The sequence below is a fragment of the Lissotriton vulgaris genome, chromosome 8, assembly GCF_964263255.1.
Source record: "Lissotriton vulgaris chromosome 8, aLisVul1.2, whole genome shotgun sequence".
In the NCBI taxonomy this organism is placed as follows: domain Eukaryota; kingdom Metazoa; phylum Chordata; class Amphibia; order Caudata; family Salamandridae; genus Lissotriton; species Lissotriton vulgaris.
The window spans coordinates 529,492,275-529,513,543 of NC_141696.1; the positions used below are offsets into that span (position 1 = coordinate 529,492,275).

Below are 21,269 nucleotides of genomic sequence, written 5' to 3' on the forward strand. Positions count from 1 at the left end.
TGAGTTTGAAGATAAAAGGAAAAAATCAGTGAGTTCCATTGATCTGAAGTTAAACATGAAAAGGAATGCACGCCAATCAGACTTTTTAGGATATAGGGATGACACAGAAGACCAGCAGATGCAGAGCACAACTGGCATGACAGCTAAAAACAGAGTGTTGATGCTGCAAGGATAGGGCTCATTTTAAGGAAGACTTTTTGGCAGATACCCTCGGTCTTTGAAAAGGCAACGCTTTGAAATGGGAAGCTAGTGCAAATCCACAAGGCGAGAGGGGCAGAGATGAAGCAATGCAGACCAAGAATCAGTGGGACAGCAGCCTTTCCCATAACTTATCAACAAGAGATCAAGGACAGAAAGACGCCTAAGTAGAGTGAGTTGGCATATACGAAGAAGAATTAGTAACCGATGAACCGTTTTGCTGTTTTAAAGAGGAAGAGGAAAAGTGAGCTTGAGCAGTGTCTGGATACAAAAGAACCAGTGTGCAGAAACACAGTGGAGATGGTACTGGTCTGAGCAGAAAGGAAACCTAAGCTTGCAACACAGCTAGAAGAAGGAGAGAGGCCAAACTCAGGGACCAAAAGAAAGAGGGCCCGATGATAGGACGGACGACGATGAGCTTATCTTCAGGATGAAAATATCTACAGACCTCATGATGACTAACACTGGGCAGCAATGCTTCATGGATCCTTCGCGACTATCCAAAACCGGGCTTCTGTCTGCTCTGCAGACTGAACCAAAGCTTGTCCAATGTTATTTCACTTATGCAACTGGGGGAGGGGGGGTTAAAAAAAAGCAAGACATGTTATCAATATAAGCACAAGGAGAACATGTGCTGTAATTATGTACCAGTAACAATAATATAGGAATTTACAGAGTGTGCCTTCACCCAAAGGGCTACCTTGACGATAAACCAGAGAGACCAAGTGCGTACAAGTGAGTTGCGGAAGTTCGATTGAGGCAATATAAAAGATGATTTTTAGCAGCTTCCTTAAAAGTTAAATGGTACAGTCGAGAGTATCCAGTAGAGCAAGTGTATTACACAGTTGTGCCACCTACACAGAAAAACAGTTGCCCTTCTTGGCAGCTTCACTAAATGATATGGATCTTTAGAAGAAGAAGAGCTAATGAGGAGTACTATTTACAACAAGGGGTGGTGAGGGACAGAGTCTCTGAATTAAGCAGAAAGCTCTCACCCAGTCAAGAGATCAGGGCTAGATCCAACACCGTTTTTTAGCTCACTGCACCATCCCAGTTTCAGAACCTGGCTGTATGCAAATTAGTCTGTTCCTGTCCCAGTGCATGATGGGAACAGGGCAAACCAAACTACAAAAGCCAATTCTTACACTGGGAAGGAAACAAGCTCCCGGGGACCGGTTTCTGGCATTACAGCCGTCTTCGGCCCGGTTTGCTTGAATCCTGATGGTGCAATGAGCAAGGGTCTCACATCTGAGAATTCAGACACTCTGTTCATCACCACCCCCTTTTGTAAATCGATTTTGGCCACTATAGGTGTGGCAGGGTATACTCAGACATGAGTCCCTTTCTCACTGCTCCATCAGGATTCAAGCAAGCCGGGCCGAAGAGGCTGAAATGCCAGAAACCGGTCCCCGGTAGCTTGTCTCCTTTCTGGTAAAGAATTGGCTTGGTAGTTTAGTCTGCCCTGTTCCCATGATGCACTGGGCCAGGGACAGACTGATTTGCATATAGCCAGGTTCTGAGCTGGGATGGGGCAGTGAGATAAATAACGGTGATGGATCAAGCCCTGATCTTTGGACTGGGTAAGAGTGGTCTGCTCAATTCAGACACTCTGTTCATCACCACCCCCTTTTGTAAATCGATTTTGGCCACTATAGGTGTGGCAGGGTATACTCAGACATGAGTCCCTTTCTCACTGCTCCATCAGGATTCAAGCAAGCCGGGCCGAAGAGGCTGAAATGCCAGAAACCGGTCCCCGGTAGCTTGTCTCCTTTCTGGTAAAGAATTGGCTTGGTAGTTTAGTCTGCCCTGTTCCCATGATGCACTGGGCCAGGGACAGACTGATTTGCATATAGCCAGGTTCTGAGCTGGGATGGGGCAGTGAGATAAATAACGGTGATGGATCAAGCCCTGATCTTTGGACTGGGTAAGAGTGGTCTGCTCAATTCAGACACTCTGTTCATCACCACCCCCTTTTGTAAATCGATTTTGGCCACTATAGGTGTGGCAGGGTATACTCAGACATGAGTCCCTTTCTCACTGCTCCATCAGGATTCAAGCAAGCCGGGCCGAAGAGGCTGAAATGCCAGAAACCGGTCCCCGGTAGCTTGTCTCCTTTCTGGTAAAGAATTGGCTTGGTAGTTTAGTCTGCCCTGTTCCCATGATGCACTGGGCCAGGGACAGACTGATTTGCATATAGCCAGGTTCTGAGCTGGGATGGGGCAGTGAGATAAATAACGGTGATGGATCAAGCCCTGATCTTTGGACTGGGTAAGAGTGGTCTGCTCAATTCAGACACTCTGTTCATCACCACCCCCTTTTGTAAATCGTTAATGAGGAGTACAGCGACTCCATAGGGACTAGCACTGACATTTATCAAGAACAAGGAGCCTAGTGCACACACCGTTCAGCGTGCATTTCAGAGAACATTAAATAATAATCTATATGGGAGTGGCTACTTGTGAAGAGCCTTGAAGCTGAAAAACGCCAGGGGTGAGGCAAGAGAATCCAGGCAGTCGCCAAATATACCCATTAAAAACTTGCAAGAACATATTTAGGGGGACACAATAGTGTGCCATTTCCATAGTAGAGTTTTGATGTTAGCACTTCCTGCGTGGTAGTCACTGAATTGTTTAAGTCAAGATATGTATAGATATATTTGAGGAATTACAGAAGAGATGAGTCTTTATAAGCCATCAGGGTAAAGTGAGTAAAATAGACAGAACTTGTCCAACTGGGAGAATAATTCCTACATTTTCCTTAGCACCAAAGGTCCAAGTATGAGTGCAAAAACATTTGTACAGACTCACGCATATGGATCAAGGATTTTGTTCACTATTTTACAATAGTGTAGTTTCACATCCTTTTTTTTCACACAGGTGTCGTTCGTGCAGCTGGTAAAGTTGGCTGGTACCATATAGTTAAGCCTGAATAGCTTCAGCGGGGGTTAGGTGTTATTTTCATAGTTGTAACAATTTACAGCACATGAACAAAGGAAGGCAAGAGTGGCAAAATGTACACATTAAAAATGTGGCAAGAGTGCAGAAACCCATGGCGACACCAGATGGCTGAGGAAAGGACAAGAATGGTAAAACAGACACCAATGCAGAATGGTGTGACAGAAATGATCAACACAAAGCAATGGATGAATATGTGATCCCTATTGCTTCTACTCTTGTCAAAAGGATAACATGATTTGCAGTGTCAAAGGAAGCTGACAAAACTAATACACTGAGGTCCACAACACCGCCATCATCAGGTTAAAGGCGAAGGTCAACCAACTGTTTCTCAAAGCACTTCCTCTCTGAGGACTGGACTATTCAAACTACTGGAATTAATCAGGTACTGCGTCTTTCAATATCCTGGCATTAAATGAGATTAAACTAAAGATGAACGATCCTACTGAATAATGCGTCATTTTTTAATATATATAAATATTTTTTTAAATCAGAGGGTATCTTTAGCATGTTTCAGTGAAGTGGAAAGTACACTCGCCGTTAGGGAACTAAGCCAATATTTAAAGAAATATGGATCCTTTCATCGTCTCATTTAAGATCCATTTGAAAATAAAGGTGGGTAGGGAACCAGAGACTGCCAGAAAGTTTACACTTAGGCAATAACTCTCTCACCTGTTCAAAGGTTCAAAATGGCCAAGCTTTTGATGAAGATCACCCAATAAAGGCATTTAAATTGCCAAATAGAGGGAGAGAGAACATTCTAAATATGAACTGTGAAAAACAGTTGCTATATAGATGCTACAAGGGAGGAACCATCAGGGATAGTAATGAGGACTACTATAGTGTAACCATTATCTCAACAACATTTTTCCAAGTCATGCCTGCATCTGCAAGAAGTTGACAATTGCAGCTACGTTTCACTTAAATGTAAACATTGAGTTGGAGAGAATAATCTTAGCATCTAGAAGAAATCCATACCTCCATTTCTTTTCATGTGCATGTGGTACATTTGAAATCCTTAGGGGAATACGTTTAAAGATAGGTTATTTCACAATGCCATAATAAGAGGAATAAGCAAAGATAGGCCAGAAGAAAATCTCTCTGATAAGTCGCTGAGGGGAACACATGGCTGTTCAGACAAGTCGCTGAGGAGGAAACGTTATTCCTCAGCATTATCGTTCTTCTAACATACAAATCATCCAACAGATTTTCACACGCAGAAGAGAAGTATTTCCACCTTCAAAAGACAGGTTTCATTATAGGTGGTTTGAGATGCATATATTTAGGAAACATCAGCAAGAATGTAAGTACTCTGTAATAAAACTATAAGACTGGGATATGGAAGTTAGAAATAACTTCTGATATTATTGGAAAAAAAATATTCTGATAAGTGGTCATCTCCATGCGGACACCCAGTAAAACAGACTCAAGTTAGCGGCAGTGTAGTTTTGCACTAAATCACAGATATGTAGAAAGCATAACCACATTGAAAGTTTAAGTCTTTTAGAATTAAGTCATTATCATACCCAATTGCTACATGAAGGAGAGAGATATACCACAAGAATGCATGTCACTATGTGGAGGGCAAACTGATGATTTAACAACAATTGCCTTGCAAGATAATCACTTGTTAAACATTATATTTAGTAACATGATTCTTGTGACTGCTGGCAGTCAGCAATAAACTGAAATGATTCCTTAGTAAATCAGGTCTCAGTTTCTTTTTTGATTTGAAAGGTTTTGTTTTTGTTTTTTTGCAAAAGGAACAAAAGAAAACAGTGATGTAAATACATGACAAAGTATGCAAGTACAGTGAACAAATCTCGTGTGCAAGATTAGTTGAAAGACTGAGAGCTATACGGGAACGAAAGAGGTAAATCATACAAGAAGTAAAAGCAAGGCATAGTAACAGACCTAGTGAAATAAATGGTGCAATTACATATTCTGTAGAGTTAATATTTTTGGAGTATACATTTCACATAGCGCATACTATTAACTCACATTTTTAAGAAGTTGAAAATCTGGCTATATATATCTACGGGTTTCAGTATAAGTAGTGGCTAACATGTCAGGTTACAACATGTTAGGGTACTTATGGGTGTTTGCAAGTGGTAAAATAGTTGTTGAGTGTCTTCCAAACATAGGTGTTCTGTGATTTCCAGTGGGAGTTTTGAAGAGCGATGTTGTCGGACCCCCTTAAGTAAGTAACCCAATTCAGCCAGGATCAGAACGAGGTAGCAGCCGTGTTCTTCCAATTAGCAAGAACAGACTTACAGGCAACAGATAATAACATGTTTTCCAGAAGTCTATCACTATACAACTTGTGTTGTGGATCTAGGAATCCCTGTATTAGTGAAAGACAGTCCTTTTTCAGCTGGACCCCAAAAAGAGTGTGGCTAAAAAAGAATATGCGATCCCAGAAGTGCAAGATTGTGCTACAGTAAAAATGTAGGTGGGGGAGGTTACCATTGTCTTTATTAAAGGTCCAGCATGTTGAGTTCTCCCTATGAGCCAGCTTGTGAAGTCCTGCAGGGGTCCAGAATGTCCTAAGCAGGAGTCATTACTTCGTTTAGGAGAGAGAAGGGGTGACTTTATAGGTTACAACTGATTTCCAGATTAGGTACAAGATGTCTGGAGAGACAGTCTCAGGTCCGTGGAAATCTTGGGCTCAAAATTTCCACGGACCTGATAATTCTCGCCTCGGTGCCTATTCCAATCATGGTGTCCCACTCTGCAACTCTGGGCAATAGCTTGCTTAATCTCCACAACGGCCCCCACAACGCTAAGGATGCCTGGGCTCCACCTTGGGGGTGCCCAGGAGTGGACGCCTCACAGGGAAAGCCAGGATGGGTTCCACAGCGGTATTCATACAAGCGCCTTGAGACCCTTGCGGGTGAGTAGTGCGCTATACAAGTACTAATTTACATTACAATTTACATTTCATCTGATGCTTCACAGTAAGGGATGAAGATTTTAGCTTTAAAAGGTGGTAAAACTTGAAGAATTGATGACCGATCTTATTGAAAGAGAGTTTGAAAGAGAGTATGGTCTTGAAAAGAGAGGGATCTCTTTCAGGAAACTTAAGTTTGAACAGACTGACTTTGAGTTTGATGAAGTCGTAGAAGTCTATGTCAAGAAAATTATATTGTCGTTGAAGTTCTCTGAAGGAAAGAGGCGCTTGTTGGAAGCCCAATTGCTTTAGAAAATGAATGCCTTTCGATGCCCATGAGCCCCAAAATATGGTTTCCCAATGGATTCTGACTTTAGGGTTGTGCCAGAAAAAGGTCATGTCAGAATGGGCCACTGGGATCTCTAAAAGTTTATCAATCATCAGGAAGATTCTTTTCATATTATTGTAGATATATTTGCCCGACGAGGGGGACTTTGTCTTAATAGTTAGCAGCAATATGGGGTGCATATCTCCAAAGATATCCTTTTCAATTAGTAGCCATGTGGGGGTATAGTCCATGTGTTGGGAGAACTAAAGGGGGCATTGTCTGGCAAACAATGCAGTTTGGTAATTTTTGGAATCTGCTAAGTTAACTCCTGCTAGCTGTAGAGGTAGCTGTAGTTTTCTGATGGAGATTCTAGGGTATTTATTCTGCCAAATAAACTCTGTCAACAGCTTGTCTAGCTTATTATGGAATTCATTGCCTAATAATAAAGGTAATATACTTATGAGGTAATTAACTATCAAGGTGATGGTCTCACTGCGACCCCACGAGGTAAGGAATACGGGTTTCCATCCATCCAGGAGGATCTCAAGTGTTAAGTTTTCGTTATGATGGAGTGACTTTAATAGAATTCTAGGCCCAAATAGTGTATAAAGTGGTGTTGCCAGTACAGTCCTGTGGTTTTGAAAAGGTCGCTAGTGCACAGATTATTCAGACCAATGATTTAGGCCTTGCCCTTCCTGAGTTTGTAATCAGTAACCCGGGCATAGTCTTCTATGGTCGGCAGCAAGGAGGGGATCAACTGGGCTGCGTCTTCGGTCATAATTAAAATATAGTCGGTGTGGGCAGCTACCTTCACCGTGATTTCGCTAAAAGAAATACTGGATATGGAGGGGTTAGCTGGACTAGGGGCTCTAGTGTCAGAATGAAAAGGGAGGGGGGTAGGGTGCGACCTTGTTTAGTGTCACTTTCCAAATTCTAAAGGCACAGGACAATAGGCCGCCTGATCTCTCCTTGGCAGAGGGGCCACTGTACAGGGCTATGACCATCATGGTGAAGGCCTCATCTAGATTATACTTCAGTAGGTTCTCCTGGAGGAACGTCCAAGAGACCCTATCAAATGCTTTTTCAGCAACTAGGATGACCACAACGGTGTCAGAATTCGCTGTTTTAGCTCTCCCAATGACGTGGCATAGAAGGAGAGTATTGTCATTAGATAGTTTATTCGTCATGAACCACATCTGTGTGTAGTTGATTAGGTGTGGAAGTATGGGTCAGAGTCTCTTACAGAGAATATTGGTATAGATTTTCGCATCTAGATTAATTAATGAAATTGGCCTGAACTATTTTACCAGAGTTGGGTCCTTGCCCTCTTTGAGGATTTCCACTATAGTGACCTCGCTGGCCGTGCCTCTAATGGCGCCTGATTCTAAATAGTGGCGGATTTGGACCAGCAATGTGGGACTAAGGATGAAAGCAAATGTTTTGTAAAAGTTAGCTGTAGACCCATCGGGCCCGGGGCCTTATGAGGTTTGAGGGATTTTATAGCCACAGCGATCTCCTCCATCGTTATTGGTGAGCTAAGAGTCAGCTTATCTTGGTCAGTGATATAAGTTAATAATGTTTTATGTAAGCCATACAGTCCTACACCGGGGGGGGGGGTGAGTTTTCATTGTATAGGAATAGATCAAAGCCTCTGAGGATGTCTAGGATTTTTTTCAGGATTCATGAGTGATATTTGTTTTATCTTTGAGGGATTTAATACCCCGGTGATTCTCCTTGTGTTTCAAATATGAGGACAGAATTTTACCAACAATGTTTGCCTCACACAGTTTTAGGCTTTTATATTTATTGATCCAGACCCTAGCCCTCTCACTCAAAATTCTATTGTATTCATAATTTTTATTGGTGAGAGTGGAGAGAATTTGGGTATCTGGGTTTGAGATATAAGCAGCCTCCAGGGATTTAAACTCTTTCCAAATTCTGAAGGTCCTTATGGGGTTTGTTTAGTTTAGTTTGTAGTTCGATTAAAGTACCCCTAACAGTAGCTTTGAGGGCATCCCAGTGAGTGTCCGGAGAAGTATCTGGGACCGAATTTTCTTTAACATAGTTCAATATGGCGTTTTCAATAATGTCTCTTAAGGCAGAGTCTCTAATTGATTTGTCATTGAATCTCCACATTTTACAAGGCGTTCCTGCATTGGTGCCAGTGAGAGATTGGGTAACAGCAGAATGGTCAGAAACTAGTCTTGATAGGGTGGCTGTCTGGTCTATTAGGTGTATATGGCCCTTGATATCAGCAGGCAGTCAATCCTGGAGCAGCATTTGTGTGGGTTGGAGAAAAAGGCAAAGTCCCTAATGTTGGAATGTTGTAATCTCCAGAAGTCAATGAGGCTGAACCTAGAGCAGAATTTGAGAAGGAATTTGTGTTACCTAGAGGGATGAAGTAGGGAACTCGATTGCCTGTCGATGGTAAGCTTAATGTCTCCTCCCAAAATAATGAGGCAATCAGGAGGGACTTGGCTTAAATGAAGTGATAGGAAGTCGCAGAACTCTGGGCCATCAGTGCTTGGGCCGTATATGTTGAGGACATGTAAAGAGCTGGGGTTTTTGGAGTATTTTAACAGGATCCATCTTCCTTTATCGTCTGTTATGTGAGTGTCGGTAGATAATCCTGATGATTTTAGTGAGTAGAGAAACCACTCCTCCCTTTTTATTGTTGGCAGGGGCGCAGAGAACGTCGCTAAGCCAGGTTTTCCCAAACTATGTCATTTCCTTATCGGTGACTTTTGTTTCGTGTATTAGAATCACAGCAACTTTGAGTTTGTAAATGTATTTTTCAATTTTCTTACGTTTGATTGGGTGGTTAAAACCACTCAGGTTTAGAGAGACCGTAGGAGAGTAGGGTCTGCTATCCTATGGTCACCCCAATTTTTGCTTTTTGCTTCACTGGTTTTCGACTTACTGAGGCTGTGGGCCTGCTAATCAGACCCCCAGCCTGCTGTTCTCTCTCTAAATTCACATACATGTACTATAGGTACATAACCCAATTGGAACTGGACTCCTTCTCAGCCCCTGTACCATGCACTATAGGTGCTCAGGGTATAGGTGCCACCAAGGCCTACCAGGGGCTGAAGCACAGCTTTTGCCACCCCTGGCTGGTTCTTAAATTGACACAACTGGCTGATCACTCAGCTGGAGCAAGTGGGTGTAATCACTCCTTGCTTAAATATAGTATACCTATATCTAAACCTATATCTGGACACATATAAACCTGTGAGCCACTCCTAGCATGAGCTGAGCCTGTCTGCAGCTGTCGGGAACAACTCCCTAAGCTGTTCCGGGATAATGCCATACCATATACTATTAAGTGCATTATAATCCTTGCGGTTATATAGCAACTTTGGTTTGGCTTTATCAAAACATGTTGTGTAAGGTGTCATACGATTTGGAATACTATCCCCTCGACAGTTCTGTCGACGGGGAGAGCATTCCACCCCTCTAGAGGGAGAAGACATGTTACTTTACTGAAACGCGGTTGATTTTTAAAAGAGCTTCAGATCCACAAAATGGATGCTTCTGCCAAAGACACAAGTCTGACCTCCTGCTGCTGACCGAAACTCAACAGAGGAGGCCTGGACAAAGGCTTTCCTGTTGCAGGGAGGTGTTACACCACCCCAGACAGGAGATAGTGGATTGTAGCAGGGAGGTTTGAAAGAAACCAGACACTGCCTGGGGAGCACAAGGATGCCCCTTGCATAATCCGGCCAAACTGGTTCTGGGGCATCCCAGCCCCAGTCCCAGCGAGGCCTGGATCAAAGGAAAGGGGTGTATCCACCCCCTTCCTGGGTCCCACCCATAGGGGGGGACCTAGCAGGTAATCCAGCCCCCTAGATTGGTATAAGAATGGGAGTAGTGCCAACGCACTCAGATTATCCTGATGAAACATTTGAAACGAAACTCTGGACCCTTCGACATCCTACTCAACGTAGAAGACTGAAGAATCTCCCTTGTAGTCAAGGAGTGACCACCCTGTGCAAACAGGCACCATCCAGCACCTCAACGTCTGCTTTGTTGCAGTTCCCGCCGGAACTTGAGCGACAGAGATCGACGAGATCAAGCTTGCCTGCCTTCTTACAGCACGATCCACAGTCCCTGCAGAGCTAAGACCCGTGGAGGCGACCGGAAGCGTGGGGCACGCCATCTTGAAAAGACCACGAGACGCTGACTGTGCAGCCCACGAGTGACCCTCGAAGCTGTACACCGGGGTCTGAGAAGGCCCAACCCTGAGCCACTTTTGCACCGAAGCTCACCACTCTACACTCGACGAGTGCTGCGTGGGGCCCTTCTGCTTACTTTGGCTCAACGCGTTGGCCGGGTCACTTGCCAGCTGGCTTGTGGCGCCTGTGCCGCCGAACACCAAAATACGACTTGTGATTCTGGTTGCTCCAGACTTGCACCCACTCCTCTGAAAAGGAGCACCCACTCTGACCCTCCTGGTCCGAGTGGATTGCTCTTGCCAAGTGTTGTTTGCTCCGATCTTGAAGCAGACAGCGCCGACGGTGAGAGCCTGCATGGGACAGCTCGTGACCCGCTCCTGGACGTTGCAGATGCCCCAGAGCCCACGTGGCAGCGGAGAGAAGCTCCTCGACAACCACCTGATTGCGCCCGACATTGGCAAATAAACTGGATTAATGGGCCCCCGGACTTATATAGTGTGCTATGTAAAAGGGGGGAACTGGTGGGGTCCTGGGGACACCGCATTCCCAAAATATGGGTGTCAGGAATGTGAGGATGTCTCTAGTTGAAAGGACACTTTTGTCTTCCAGAGAGCTGATTCGTGTCTCGGCCTCCTTTGTTATGGCATTAGCAGTGTTGATGTAAGACCTGATAGCACAAAGTTTCTGCTACATTATATCAGTGTTAATTTTGGTGGATTTAGAGGTTGTGTATGTCTGCTAGTTTTTTAAGAATCATGTACATGGTATTGTTTATTTCAGTCTTCCCTTAAATGGATGAGTTAGGGAGTGGTGGTGCCGCCTTGGTGCACTTGTTGTTAGGTTTGGACTCTTTATCTGCCATAGTTTTTCCAGCAGGGAGACGGTACAAGGTGCACACCAGATTTGCACAATATGGATATTAGGGTCAGTGGTACCAGGACTCAGCTCTGTTGTAGTCGATGACAGAAGTGGTTGGAGGACATGGTAGTGATAGTTAATCAACTGGTAGGGAGGAGGAAAGTTAATGTGTCCAATTTATTTCCCCACGATAAATGTTAAATTAATCAAAAGAAAAAAGGACACTTGTAACAGATCTAAACCAGTGGTTAGAAATTGGAACGTCCTCAAAAACTCAATGTTTTACCGGAAACAGCGGTATATATGTTTCATCCGCCCCACATTGATGTTGTGGCAGTTATCATCGAGCGTTCCAATATGTGTTTGGTGCCAGCCTCATCCAGAGGCCCTCTGGTATAGAGTGCAGTGTCCAGAGATATATGGGTTACCCACACCTAATAATGAAAAAACGTTTCAAGAGTTAATGAGAAAATATTTAAAAAAGAGAAGGTCACCGTTGTGTTTTATTGTGAGGTGAGATTCAATTGGCTTAAAATAATAGCATACTATAACAAGATCGAGTTACTGGTTTGTTTCTTTCAACAAGAGATTTATCAATGACACCTATAACAGGACATTACCCCTGCGGAAATTGTGTAGCATGTAAAACAACAAAAGCTTCCAAAACATTACAACTATCAGAAACCCTGTTATGGACACAGAGACAGCACACCAATTGTAACTCTACCCATGTTATTTACATGATAAGCTGTCCGTGCATGAAGAAATATATTGGGATGACCTGTCGAAAAGTCAAAACAAGAATTGGAGAACATAGAAGCAACATAAGACTGCAGAAGACAGTTGGGATACTCTAACTGAGAAAAAAAGAGATCAAATAAGAACTGCTATTCATGGCATCATCATGACGGAATATTTGAGATCAAAAATAGCACCAAGAGGCTTATGGGTAAACAATGCCCCCAGAATCTTTCTACATGACCTTGTGTTCCGCAAAGATTGGTCCTCCATTTCCTGGAAGTGTACGCTAGATTATCTTGTACTTATCATCAAAACAGCTAAGAGACTCTTTGAAGCTCTTCTAGTTGAGATCCAAACCTGTGAGAACGAACTCAAGAAAGGCATTAACCCACTAGTTTATAAAAAGAAACTAGAAGAGATAACAAAAGAGATGGAAGAGACTCAAGAATTTTTGATGCAAAGCAAATTACAAAAATTGGCAAAAGACCTAAAGAAGTTCAGCCAAGAACGGATGCATCCGTACACAAAGGAAGACTATTCCTTCCCAGATCCTAGTTCGGATAATGAGTCAACTGGGAACAATTCCTCTAACAACTCCATCAGCAGTTCAGAAGATTACACCCCTAGAAGAGGCCGGAACAACTACCGATATCAACGCCCTAGGAGAGGTAACAGATGGCAACGACCGTATTATCCGAACTTCAATGGACCATTTTACCAACCATTCATCCCACAATATGGAGGATGGATGGATCCATTTAGCCAAGGAATGCAACAAATGCCACAGATAGTAAACCAACAAATGACAGGTCAACAAAACCGCCAACAACAGGAACAGGCTTTTTTATCCAGAGGCCAGAACCAACCTCGCGACAGAAAAAGTCTCTAACCTGGCAAGATCAACAGAGGAACATACTGACAAGGAGCATGTCAGCAGCACAACCCTCAACCAGCAAGAACAATCATTGATAATTAACCTGTCAGATACTGAACTCTCTGAAGATCAAATTAAGGTCCTAAATAGAGGTTTGGGGTATGTACCAACCCCACCACTGGACACATTCAAACTAAAGTGTGAATTAGCAGAATTCTGCAGAGTACTAAAACTAAAGGCCTTTTTCACAAATACCACAACTTCACTACAAGAAGGTGATACGTCTTGCAGAAGGAAGTCGCCGTTTAACCCCCCAACAGGCAGTGTCCCCCCAGAACTACAAACTTTTGAACAAGCACTGTTAAAAGGAGTAGATACCATGGAAACCAATGAGAAGAAAACCTTTCAAAACATAAGCAAAAAAGAACGTTTGACACCAGAGGACCTACAATCAAACGATAAAATAGTAATCAAACCAGTGGACAAGGGGGGAGGGATTGTAATTCTAAGCAAGGAAGGTTACAATCAACAATGTCTCGCCCTCTTGTCAGACACAAAATTTTATGAGAAGATCACAACAGATCCAACAGAGAGACTTTTGAACACCATAGCTATAATGGTTTATGAAGCAGAAATAAATATGTGAATTTCAAAAAAAGAAGCAGATTTCTTACAAGCAAAAGAACCAAAGATCCCATATTTTTATTCACTTCCGAAAACCCACAAAAACAGATCCCCCCCCCTGCCTGGACGACCAATAGTTTTCGGCATCGGTTCAATTTTAGAACCCCTGTCAAAGTTCTCAGATGAGTACCTTAAACCTCTGGTACAAAAAACACCAACGTATCTCAAAGATACACGTGATCTATTGATAAAGATCTCAAACATATATGTTGACCCTACCTCTATGCTCCTTGTCGGCTTAGACGTTAATTCTAAGAGTGGGCGTAAAATCAGTTTCGCGGGCGAATTTGCGGATTTTCCGCGATTTCGCGATCCGCGAATCTCGCGAAATTGCGGTAAAATCCGCGAATCAGCGGGGACGAATTTTCAGCCAAGTAAGGGTTACAGCAGCAGGTGCAAAAGTTTAACCTAATTTCTTTGTTACCTTTTACAAAAGGGTTACAAACAAATTAACTTCAACTTGGACACCTGCTGCTAATTGCTTCCTGGCGCCTCGTTGCCTACTTGCAACTATTCTCTGACCCTGCTCTGACCCTTGAAGCAGGGTCAGAGAATAGTTACAAGTAAGCAATGAGGCACCTGTCCAAGGAATTAAACCTCATCAGGAAGCACTTACAGATATAAAAAACAGGAAGAAGGGAGAGGATGGCAAATACACCCATTTTGAGTTGTCAGGAGGGGTTAAACTAAAAGAGACCTTTACAGCACAATTTTCATATGCATTTTGCTAAAAATAAAAAGCTGTATGTTCTGTAAGGGCAACTCAGGAATCTGGCCCTTCAGAGATCCGGCCTCTTTCTTTCTCTCGTTCTCTCTCTCCCTCTCTCTTTCCCTCTCTTTCTATCTATCTATCTATCTATCTATCTATCTATCTATCTATCTATCTATCTATCTATCTATCTATCTATCTATCTATCTCTCTCTCCCTCTCCCATAAACGACTGCATGGGTAACTTCGCTATGCAAGCGGCTCGCAAAGATGCAAAAAGCCCCGCGAACACGCAAAAAACTCTGCGAACACGTAAAAAATGTTGCGGATCGCGAATTCGCAAATCCGCAAATTCGCGGATCGCGAATTCGCAAAATTCGCCCATGCTTAGTTGAATCGCTGTGTACCAGCCTACCCCAGGACGAAACTATACAGATGCTTGAAGACGTCCTATACATGGAGGACTGGCAACACAATACCCCAAGACATTTTATCCTTGAATGTTGCAAATTAGCACTCAAAGAAATTTTTTTCGAATACAATGGAGACCTGTATCTCCAAATCCATGGAACTTCCATGGGGAGTGCATTCGCACCATCGGTAGCAGGATTGTATGTAAGCCATTTTGAGAGTCAACACGTCCTGAATGAAACAAATCCTTTCTCTTCCAGTATTTTATACTGGAAGAGATACATTGACGACATTCTCCTAATTTAGAATACAGAACAAGACCTTACACTCTTCATGGACTGGTTGAATAGACTCAATCCCTGGTTAAAATTTACCTACACTGCCAAGAACACTCAACTGGATTTTCTGGATCTCACAATATTCTCAGAGAATAACATCTTGCAAACCAAAACTTATACCAAGCCTACTGCTAAAAATAGCTTGTTGTCTTACAAAAGCTACCATCCTAAACCATTAAGAGATAACCTCCCATATAGCCAATTTTTACGGTTGAAAAGAAACTGCAGTAAGAATGAGGACTATAAAATACAGACCCAGGAACTAAGCGAAAAGCTGAAAAACAGGGATTATACACAGAAAACCATCTCCAAATGCAAAAAAGAGCAAGCAACCAACCAAGAGACAGTTTACTACAAATCCACCCAAAAGAACAAATACCAAACTTAACTACCTGTGTGACCACATTTTGCCCCTCGACCTACGAAGTACAAAAACTGGTAAATAAAAATTGGCATATACTCAATACTGGGAGATTTGACTGGCCGAAACCAAGGTTTGCCAATAGGAGAACAAAAAATCTAAAAGATGTGTTAGTACATACACGGCCCAGAAAAAAGATTCTACCACCAGAAACGAGAGATGTATCAATGACACCTATAACAGGACATTACCCCTGCGGAAATTGTGTAGCATGTAAAACAACAAAAGCTTCCAAAAAATTACAACTATCAGAAACCCTGTTATGGACACAGAGACAGCACACCAATTGTAACTTTACCCATGTTATTTACATGATAAGCTGTCCGTGCATGAAGAAATATATTGGGATGACCTGTCGAAAAGTCAAAACAAGAATTGGAGAACATAGAAGCAACATAAGACTGCAGAAGAACACTACGAAACTATGTGCTCACTTCATTGAAAGAAACCACTCTTGTGACGATCTACACTGGACAGTGTTAGAAACGTTAACAGATAAATCACAGAACTCTGAAAAAATACTCTATGAGAAGGAACAGAGGTGGGTGAACCGACTCAAAACTTACCAACAGGGTCTCAATGATAATGTTCCTTGGCATCAATTTGCCAAATAACGATCGGACCAATGAGGATCTAAAATCAGTTCACTTGTATAAATAGCCATTCAGATGAATAACACCTATTCCACTGTATTTTGGAACTGTTTATGATCCACACTACCATAATTGTTTACAGAAACAGATTTTTACTCTTTATGAGCCTTTTTCCCTCATTACTGATTCCAATGACATAATGAGCAGGTTCGTACAAACTGCGTGCCCGTTATCTCCGGTCAACAAAAACCCGTTATAAATTAAGAATGTTTAAAATCTCAAAACATCATATAAGCCTACTGTTTGAATAAGCCCAGGTGCTCCTCTTAATAGAAATCCTACTCCTTTTCTGTCAGTTACAACTTTATGATGTTAAAGTTTATAAATATCACATAAGTCTACTGTTTGCATTTAGCCAAAACAATGACACAAAGTTATTTATTAAAAAAACGCTCTAGTAACGTTACAGCCCCTTTAAATACAAGCTCAACACGCAAGCTTCCACTTCCGGGGGCAGAGTCAGCACAAGTTGACGAAGGACGCACCACGCGGGTAATGGCGAGTTCGATCTTTTCTCTCCACACCGGTAAGAAGCAATAATGTTGTTCCTAACTCCCCACCCCTTGTCTACAGCTCTGCGCGCTACTAAGCGACCCCCCGCTGAAGACTTGCACTCTTACAATACAGGTAAGATTATTTATCTTGCCGCATTATTACAGGTACCCTTAGTAGTACCAACCTCCATGTAAACAATTAACTTTGAGGCTATTTTCAGGTAAAACCCCTTCCTGCCCACTTCGCCTGGCAGAATGGTTTAGAGTTTTAGTCGGAATGAGAACACAGACATATGTAAACGATTAGTTTGCCAGTTTGCAGAAACAATCTTTTTTCTGATGTGAACTGATATATATTAGAAATCAGAGGGCTATTATCACATCTTAAACTAACACCACCATAACGATTAATAATGGCATAGCACAATATGTACGACATCCAATGTGGCAATATGAGAATCAGCAATATCATGTTAAAAACAGAGGGCCGTTTCTTTATTTTCTATACAGTATTAAAGAATTATACACACAGACTTAACCCATGACTTTATCCCACACCCAACCACCCTCCTTAGCCTTTCAAAGTAAATATACCAGCACTAATAAGTAGCTGATGCTGTGCAATGAGGTTAATTTTCCTCCCTGATGACACCCCGCACCAATAAACTTTACATCAGTTGAACAATTCTGTGTACTGTTGTATGACTCTCTTGATTATATTACAGATTGTGGGGAGTGAATTCCTGTTACTAAAGACCAAATAGACACACTCAAAATTGACTTCACGAATCGTGTAAGTGAAATACCTATATGTATGTAAGTCCTGACGAAAGGGAGCTGAAACATGTCGACGAATCCATTGAAATACTAGAAAGATCCAGTAACTCGATCTTGTTATAGTATCCTATTATTTTAAGCCAATTGAATCTCACCTCACACTAAAACACAACGGTGACCTTTTCTTTAAAAAAAAAATATTTTCTCATGAACTCTTGAAACGTTTTTTCATTATTAGGTGTGGGTAACCCATATTACACTGGACACTGCACTCTATACCAGAGGGCCTCTGGATGAGGCTGGCACCAAACACATATTGGAACGCTCGATGATAACTGCCACAACATCAATGTGGGGCGGATGAAACATATATACCGCTGTTTCCGATAAAACATTGAGTTTTTGAGGGCGTTCCAATTTCGAACCACTGGTTTAGATCTGTTACAAGTGTCCTTTTTTCTTTTGATTAATTGGACATGGTAGTAAGCCACCTCTGCGAGCCCAAACATGAGGAAGGTGCGTTGAGTGAACTAGTTTATGCAGTATCACACCAAAGGATTAATAAAGACCCAGAGCACAGGTATGTGCAGGGCACAAAGCATGTGGGGCAGACGCACACGTTATGAAGATGGGACTACTCTCAGCCTGGAATAATCAGATACAAAGGGGGTCGTAAGGATCCCTAGGAAAGTAGTCCGAGCCAAGGGAGCAGGGACCAGCAGATTTCTGGTCAGAGGCGCTCAGTGGGTTGGGCTACTTTGGGTGTGAGTCTAGGATCAACTGGGTCATCAGATGCTGGGGAGCCCAGTGAGAGTTAGAGAATGCCAAGTTTTTTCACAAGAACTGAATAAAATAAAAAAGTTTTTTCACAAGAACAGAGCTTTACATTAGGGTATGCTTCGCTGCTGCACTTTCACTTTTCCAATATTAATTTTGGTGGTACACTTGCTTATTAACACCGACCTTTTGTTGCCTAGATCTTACATGTCACTGTGACTATAGCAAACTGCAGATAATTGGAGGGATCAGTGTGTGAGATTTGTTAGTGATCTGTGTCTGCCTCAGGCTGACGACCAGGAGTGTTCAATCTGTGGAGAACTCTTATGAGTTTGAGTGCGCCTCATGTATGGCTGCCATTTTAAGGTCATGCAAGGCAGTAGTAGGCTTTGGTGGGGTAAAAATCTTACTTGTAGCTTGTGGATTCGCTAAGGCCCGACATCAGCGCTTGAACCAGTTGGGGATGGCGGCCATCTTGTTGCTTACTGCATGCACATCCTCAAACTCTAGCATTCAAAGGGCACAACAGCATAAAGCGCTGACATTTCAGTGAGTAGAAACTATTTTTGGAAGTCACAGTGGGTGTTCCGACCCTCGGATCCACTGAATGTGCAGCACGGTTAAGGCTGCTGGCCACAGTAGATTGTTGTTGCTGTTTGCGGTGGCGGAAGCAGTGCAGTTAAGCTACCATACATGGCAAGGCCACTGGATAGCATTAAGATTGGCCAGATCGTGCATCTGTTTAACTGCTCATCAGATTTCAATTAGCTATCTTCCTTAATAGTAAGGGACAAACTCATCCCTAATTAGCAGTAAAACAATACAAACTTGAGGAATTCTAGCTAGAGATAAGGATGGCTAACGAAGTAATGAACTGCCTTATCGTTTTAAAGATTTTACTGTATAATACAGTGATAACCCCGCCAAACTTTTCCTAACTTGAAATTTACACCAAAAGTATATAACATTATCCTAGTTTGCATTTTTCTTTAATGGGTACATTAGTATACTGATGCACAAAATACGCTTCGAAATGTTAATACTATTTGCATTGGTGGGGTGAATGCACTGCTATTCAGACAACCTAAATGAGCTTTTGTTCCACTGAGAGCAGTACTGCCCTTAGTTGCTAGGCTTGTCACTCGAACCGGAAAATACCATTGTATCACACCCACACTCAAATCCCTGCACTGGCCTTTCACTGAGGCAAGCATCCTGTTCAAGCTGGCTTGTCTGGCTTACAAGACTAACGACATACAATAAACCTCAAGTCTTACCTCTAAACTACTGACTTCCAGGCATTTCTCAAAACACCTCCAGGGAATCCTATGCATATCGTAACCAGGCCAGGAAGGTAAGTACTTCCAACCAGACTTTCTAAATAGCTGGCCCCAGACATGGGGATTTTCTAACCTGATATTCAGATGTACACCTACACTTCTAGCTTTTCGAGGAGAGTTGACCACCAATTTCTTAAGAAAGATTTCATTTGTTTTGTTGTCATGATTGGTATTTTTTTATTAACTCTGTTGGTAATGTAAGATTGTTGTTTAGCCCTCCGTCAGCCACAGGTAAAGTCTGTGCTACATAAAATCTAAAAATGACATGAATGTATACAAATGTGCTTCTATTATTGAAGGTCTTCGTAGTATGTCTAGTTTAAAGTATAAGCCATTCAACTGTTTCTGCAAGCGGATTTGGAATAAATGGATACTTTATCTAAAGTACTATCATTCACATTCAGCGTCATCTTTGCTTCATGGGATTTAAGATCGCACACTGCACCACATAAAATTACGATTTGTTTTTTTAACTTCGTAATAATCTATATCTTGTCATGAAACTTTCAATAATGCAAACATTCACAGAGGGAATTGCTAAATTCCAAGCAAACCATTTATTGACTCTCTGCGAATAAATACTTTCTCTTTATAATATTAGCAGTGTAGTGCTATGCTGTACCTCTGTATGCCCTCCACCAAAGCAACTTCATCAGGCGAGGAGGAAATGTACTGTTGAGTGGTCTTCTTCAACCCATCCACAGAGTCATCCTCCTTGACTTGGACTGTGTGACAAAGACTGAGAGCTCGGAAAAAAAGCTCTTCCCTCTCCTAGTAAAGAAAGCAAAGTAATATTTACTATGAGCTCAAAGATGCCTAAAACCAACAAAGCAATAAAAATGTGAGATAAAAATCAGTTTTATAAGACTTATTGAGACCCTGTCACTGCTTCATCTGAACCAAAAATGTATGATGGGGCTTCTCAAAACATATATTGTGTTCTGAAAGCATGTGTCTGATTCAGAACCAAAGGTTGTTCTACTGACATACTTTTATGTGGGGAAAATCGTTCTGAGATATGAATCTGGAGTTAGCTGTGATTCTGTTGTGCTTAAAGTTTGCTCAAGTAAGACAGCACAGCTGATGCTATTAGGTTTATATTTACTTACAAACTGAGGTTACGTTTAAGCAGAGCAATGTGCTAAAGGGATGTATTCTCTGAGTAGGTTTTTAGATGGTGAAACGAATGTGTACATTTTTATTAACAGGTGATGTTAATCTTTAATTTGACACTGAACTTGTCAGATGAAGCTTTATTTGTACATGCAATTTCTTATTAGGGCATCCTTTTAAAAAAACGTATTGGCATTTCAAAACCAACAACAAGTACAAAACAACACAGCCAGTTGCCCGTGGCAATGTCACAGATTATACATGAGTGAACTGCAAAACGTATTAGACAAATGAATACAGCATTTTTTATAAAACAGCACGGAGTGCACAGCAGTAGGGCGGAAGAAACGGGGTAAGAATCAGGCAACTCCTGGATAAGGAACCAACAGGCTATCCGGGACATAATCAGGGAATTTGATACTAGGAGGTTAGTGTGGGTCTAATTCAACTCCTACCCCAAACTGAGACAAGCGGCGAGGCATGTTTGCCCATTCCTACAAAGTACTGGTCGATTCCTGGAAAACCCCAACACCC

General features: G+C 42.2%; 1 protein-coding gene across 3 annotated transcripts in view; it reads right to left on the reverse strand.

Annotated features, from left to right (window-relative positions):
• The window catches only part of ATP11A (ATPase phospholipid transporting 11A), a 941,588-nt gene that overhangs the window by 247,426 nt on the left and 672,893 nt on the right, over positions 1–21,269 (reverse strand). For all 3 annotated transcript variants that reach the window (XM_086934336.1, XM_086934337.1, XM_086934338.1), the window contains exon 14: positions 20,245–20,393. In XM_086934336.1, the coding sequence (XP_086790462.1) occupies positions 20,245–20,393 (149 nt within the window). The remainder of the gene's footprint in view (positions 1–20,244; positions 20,394–21,269) is intronic.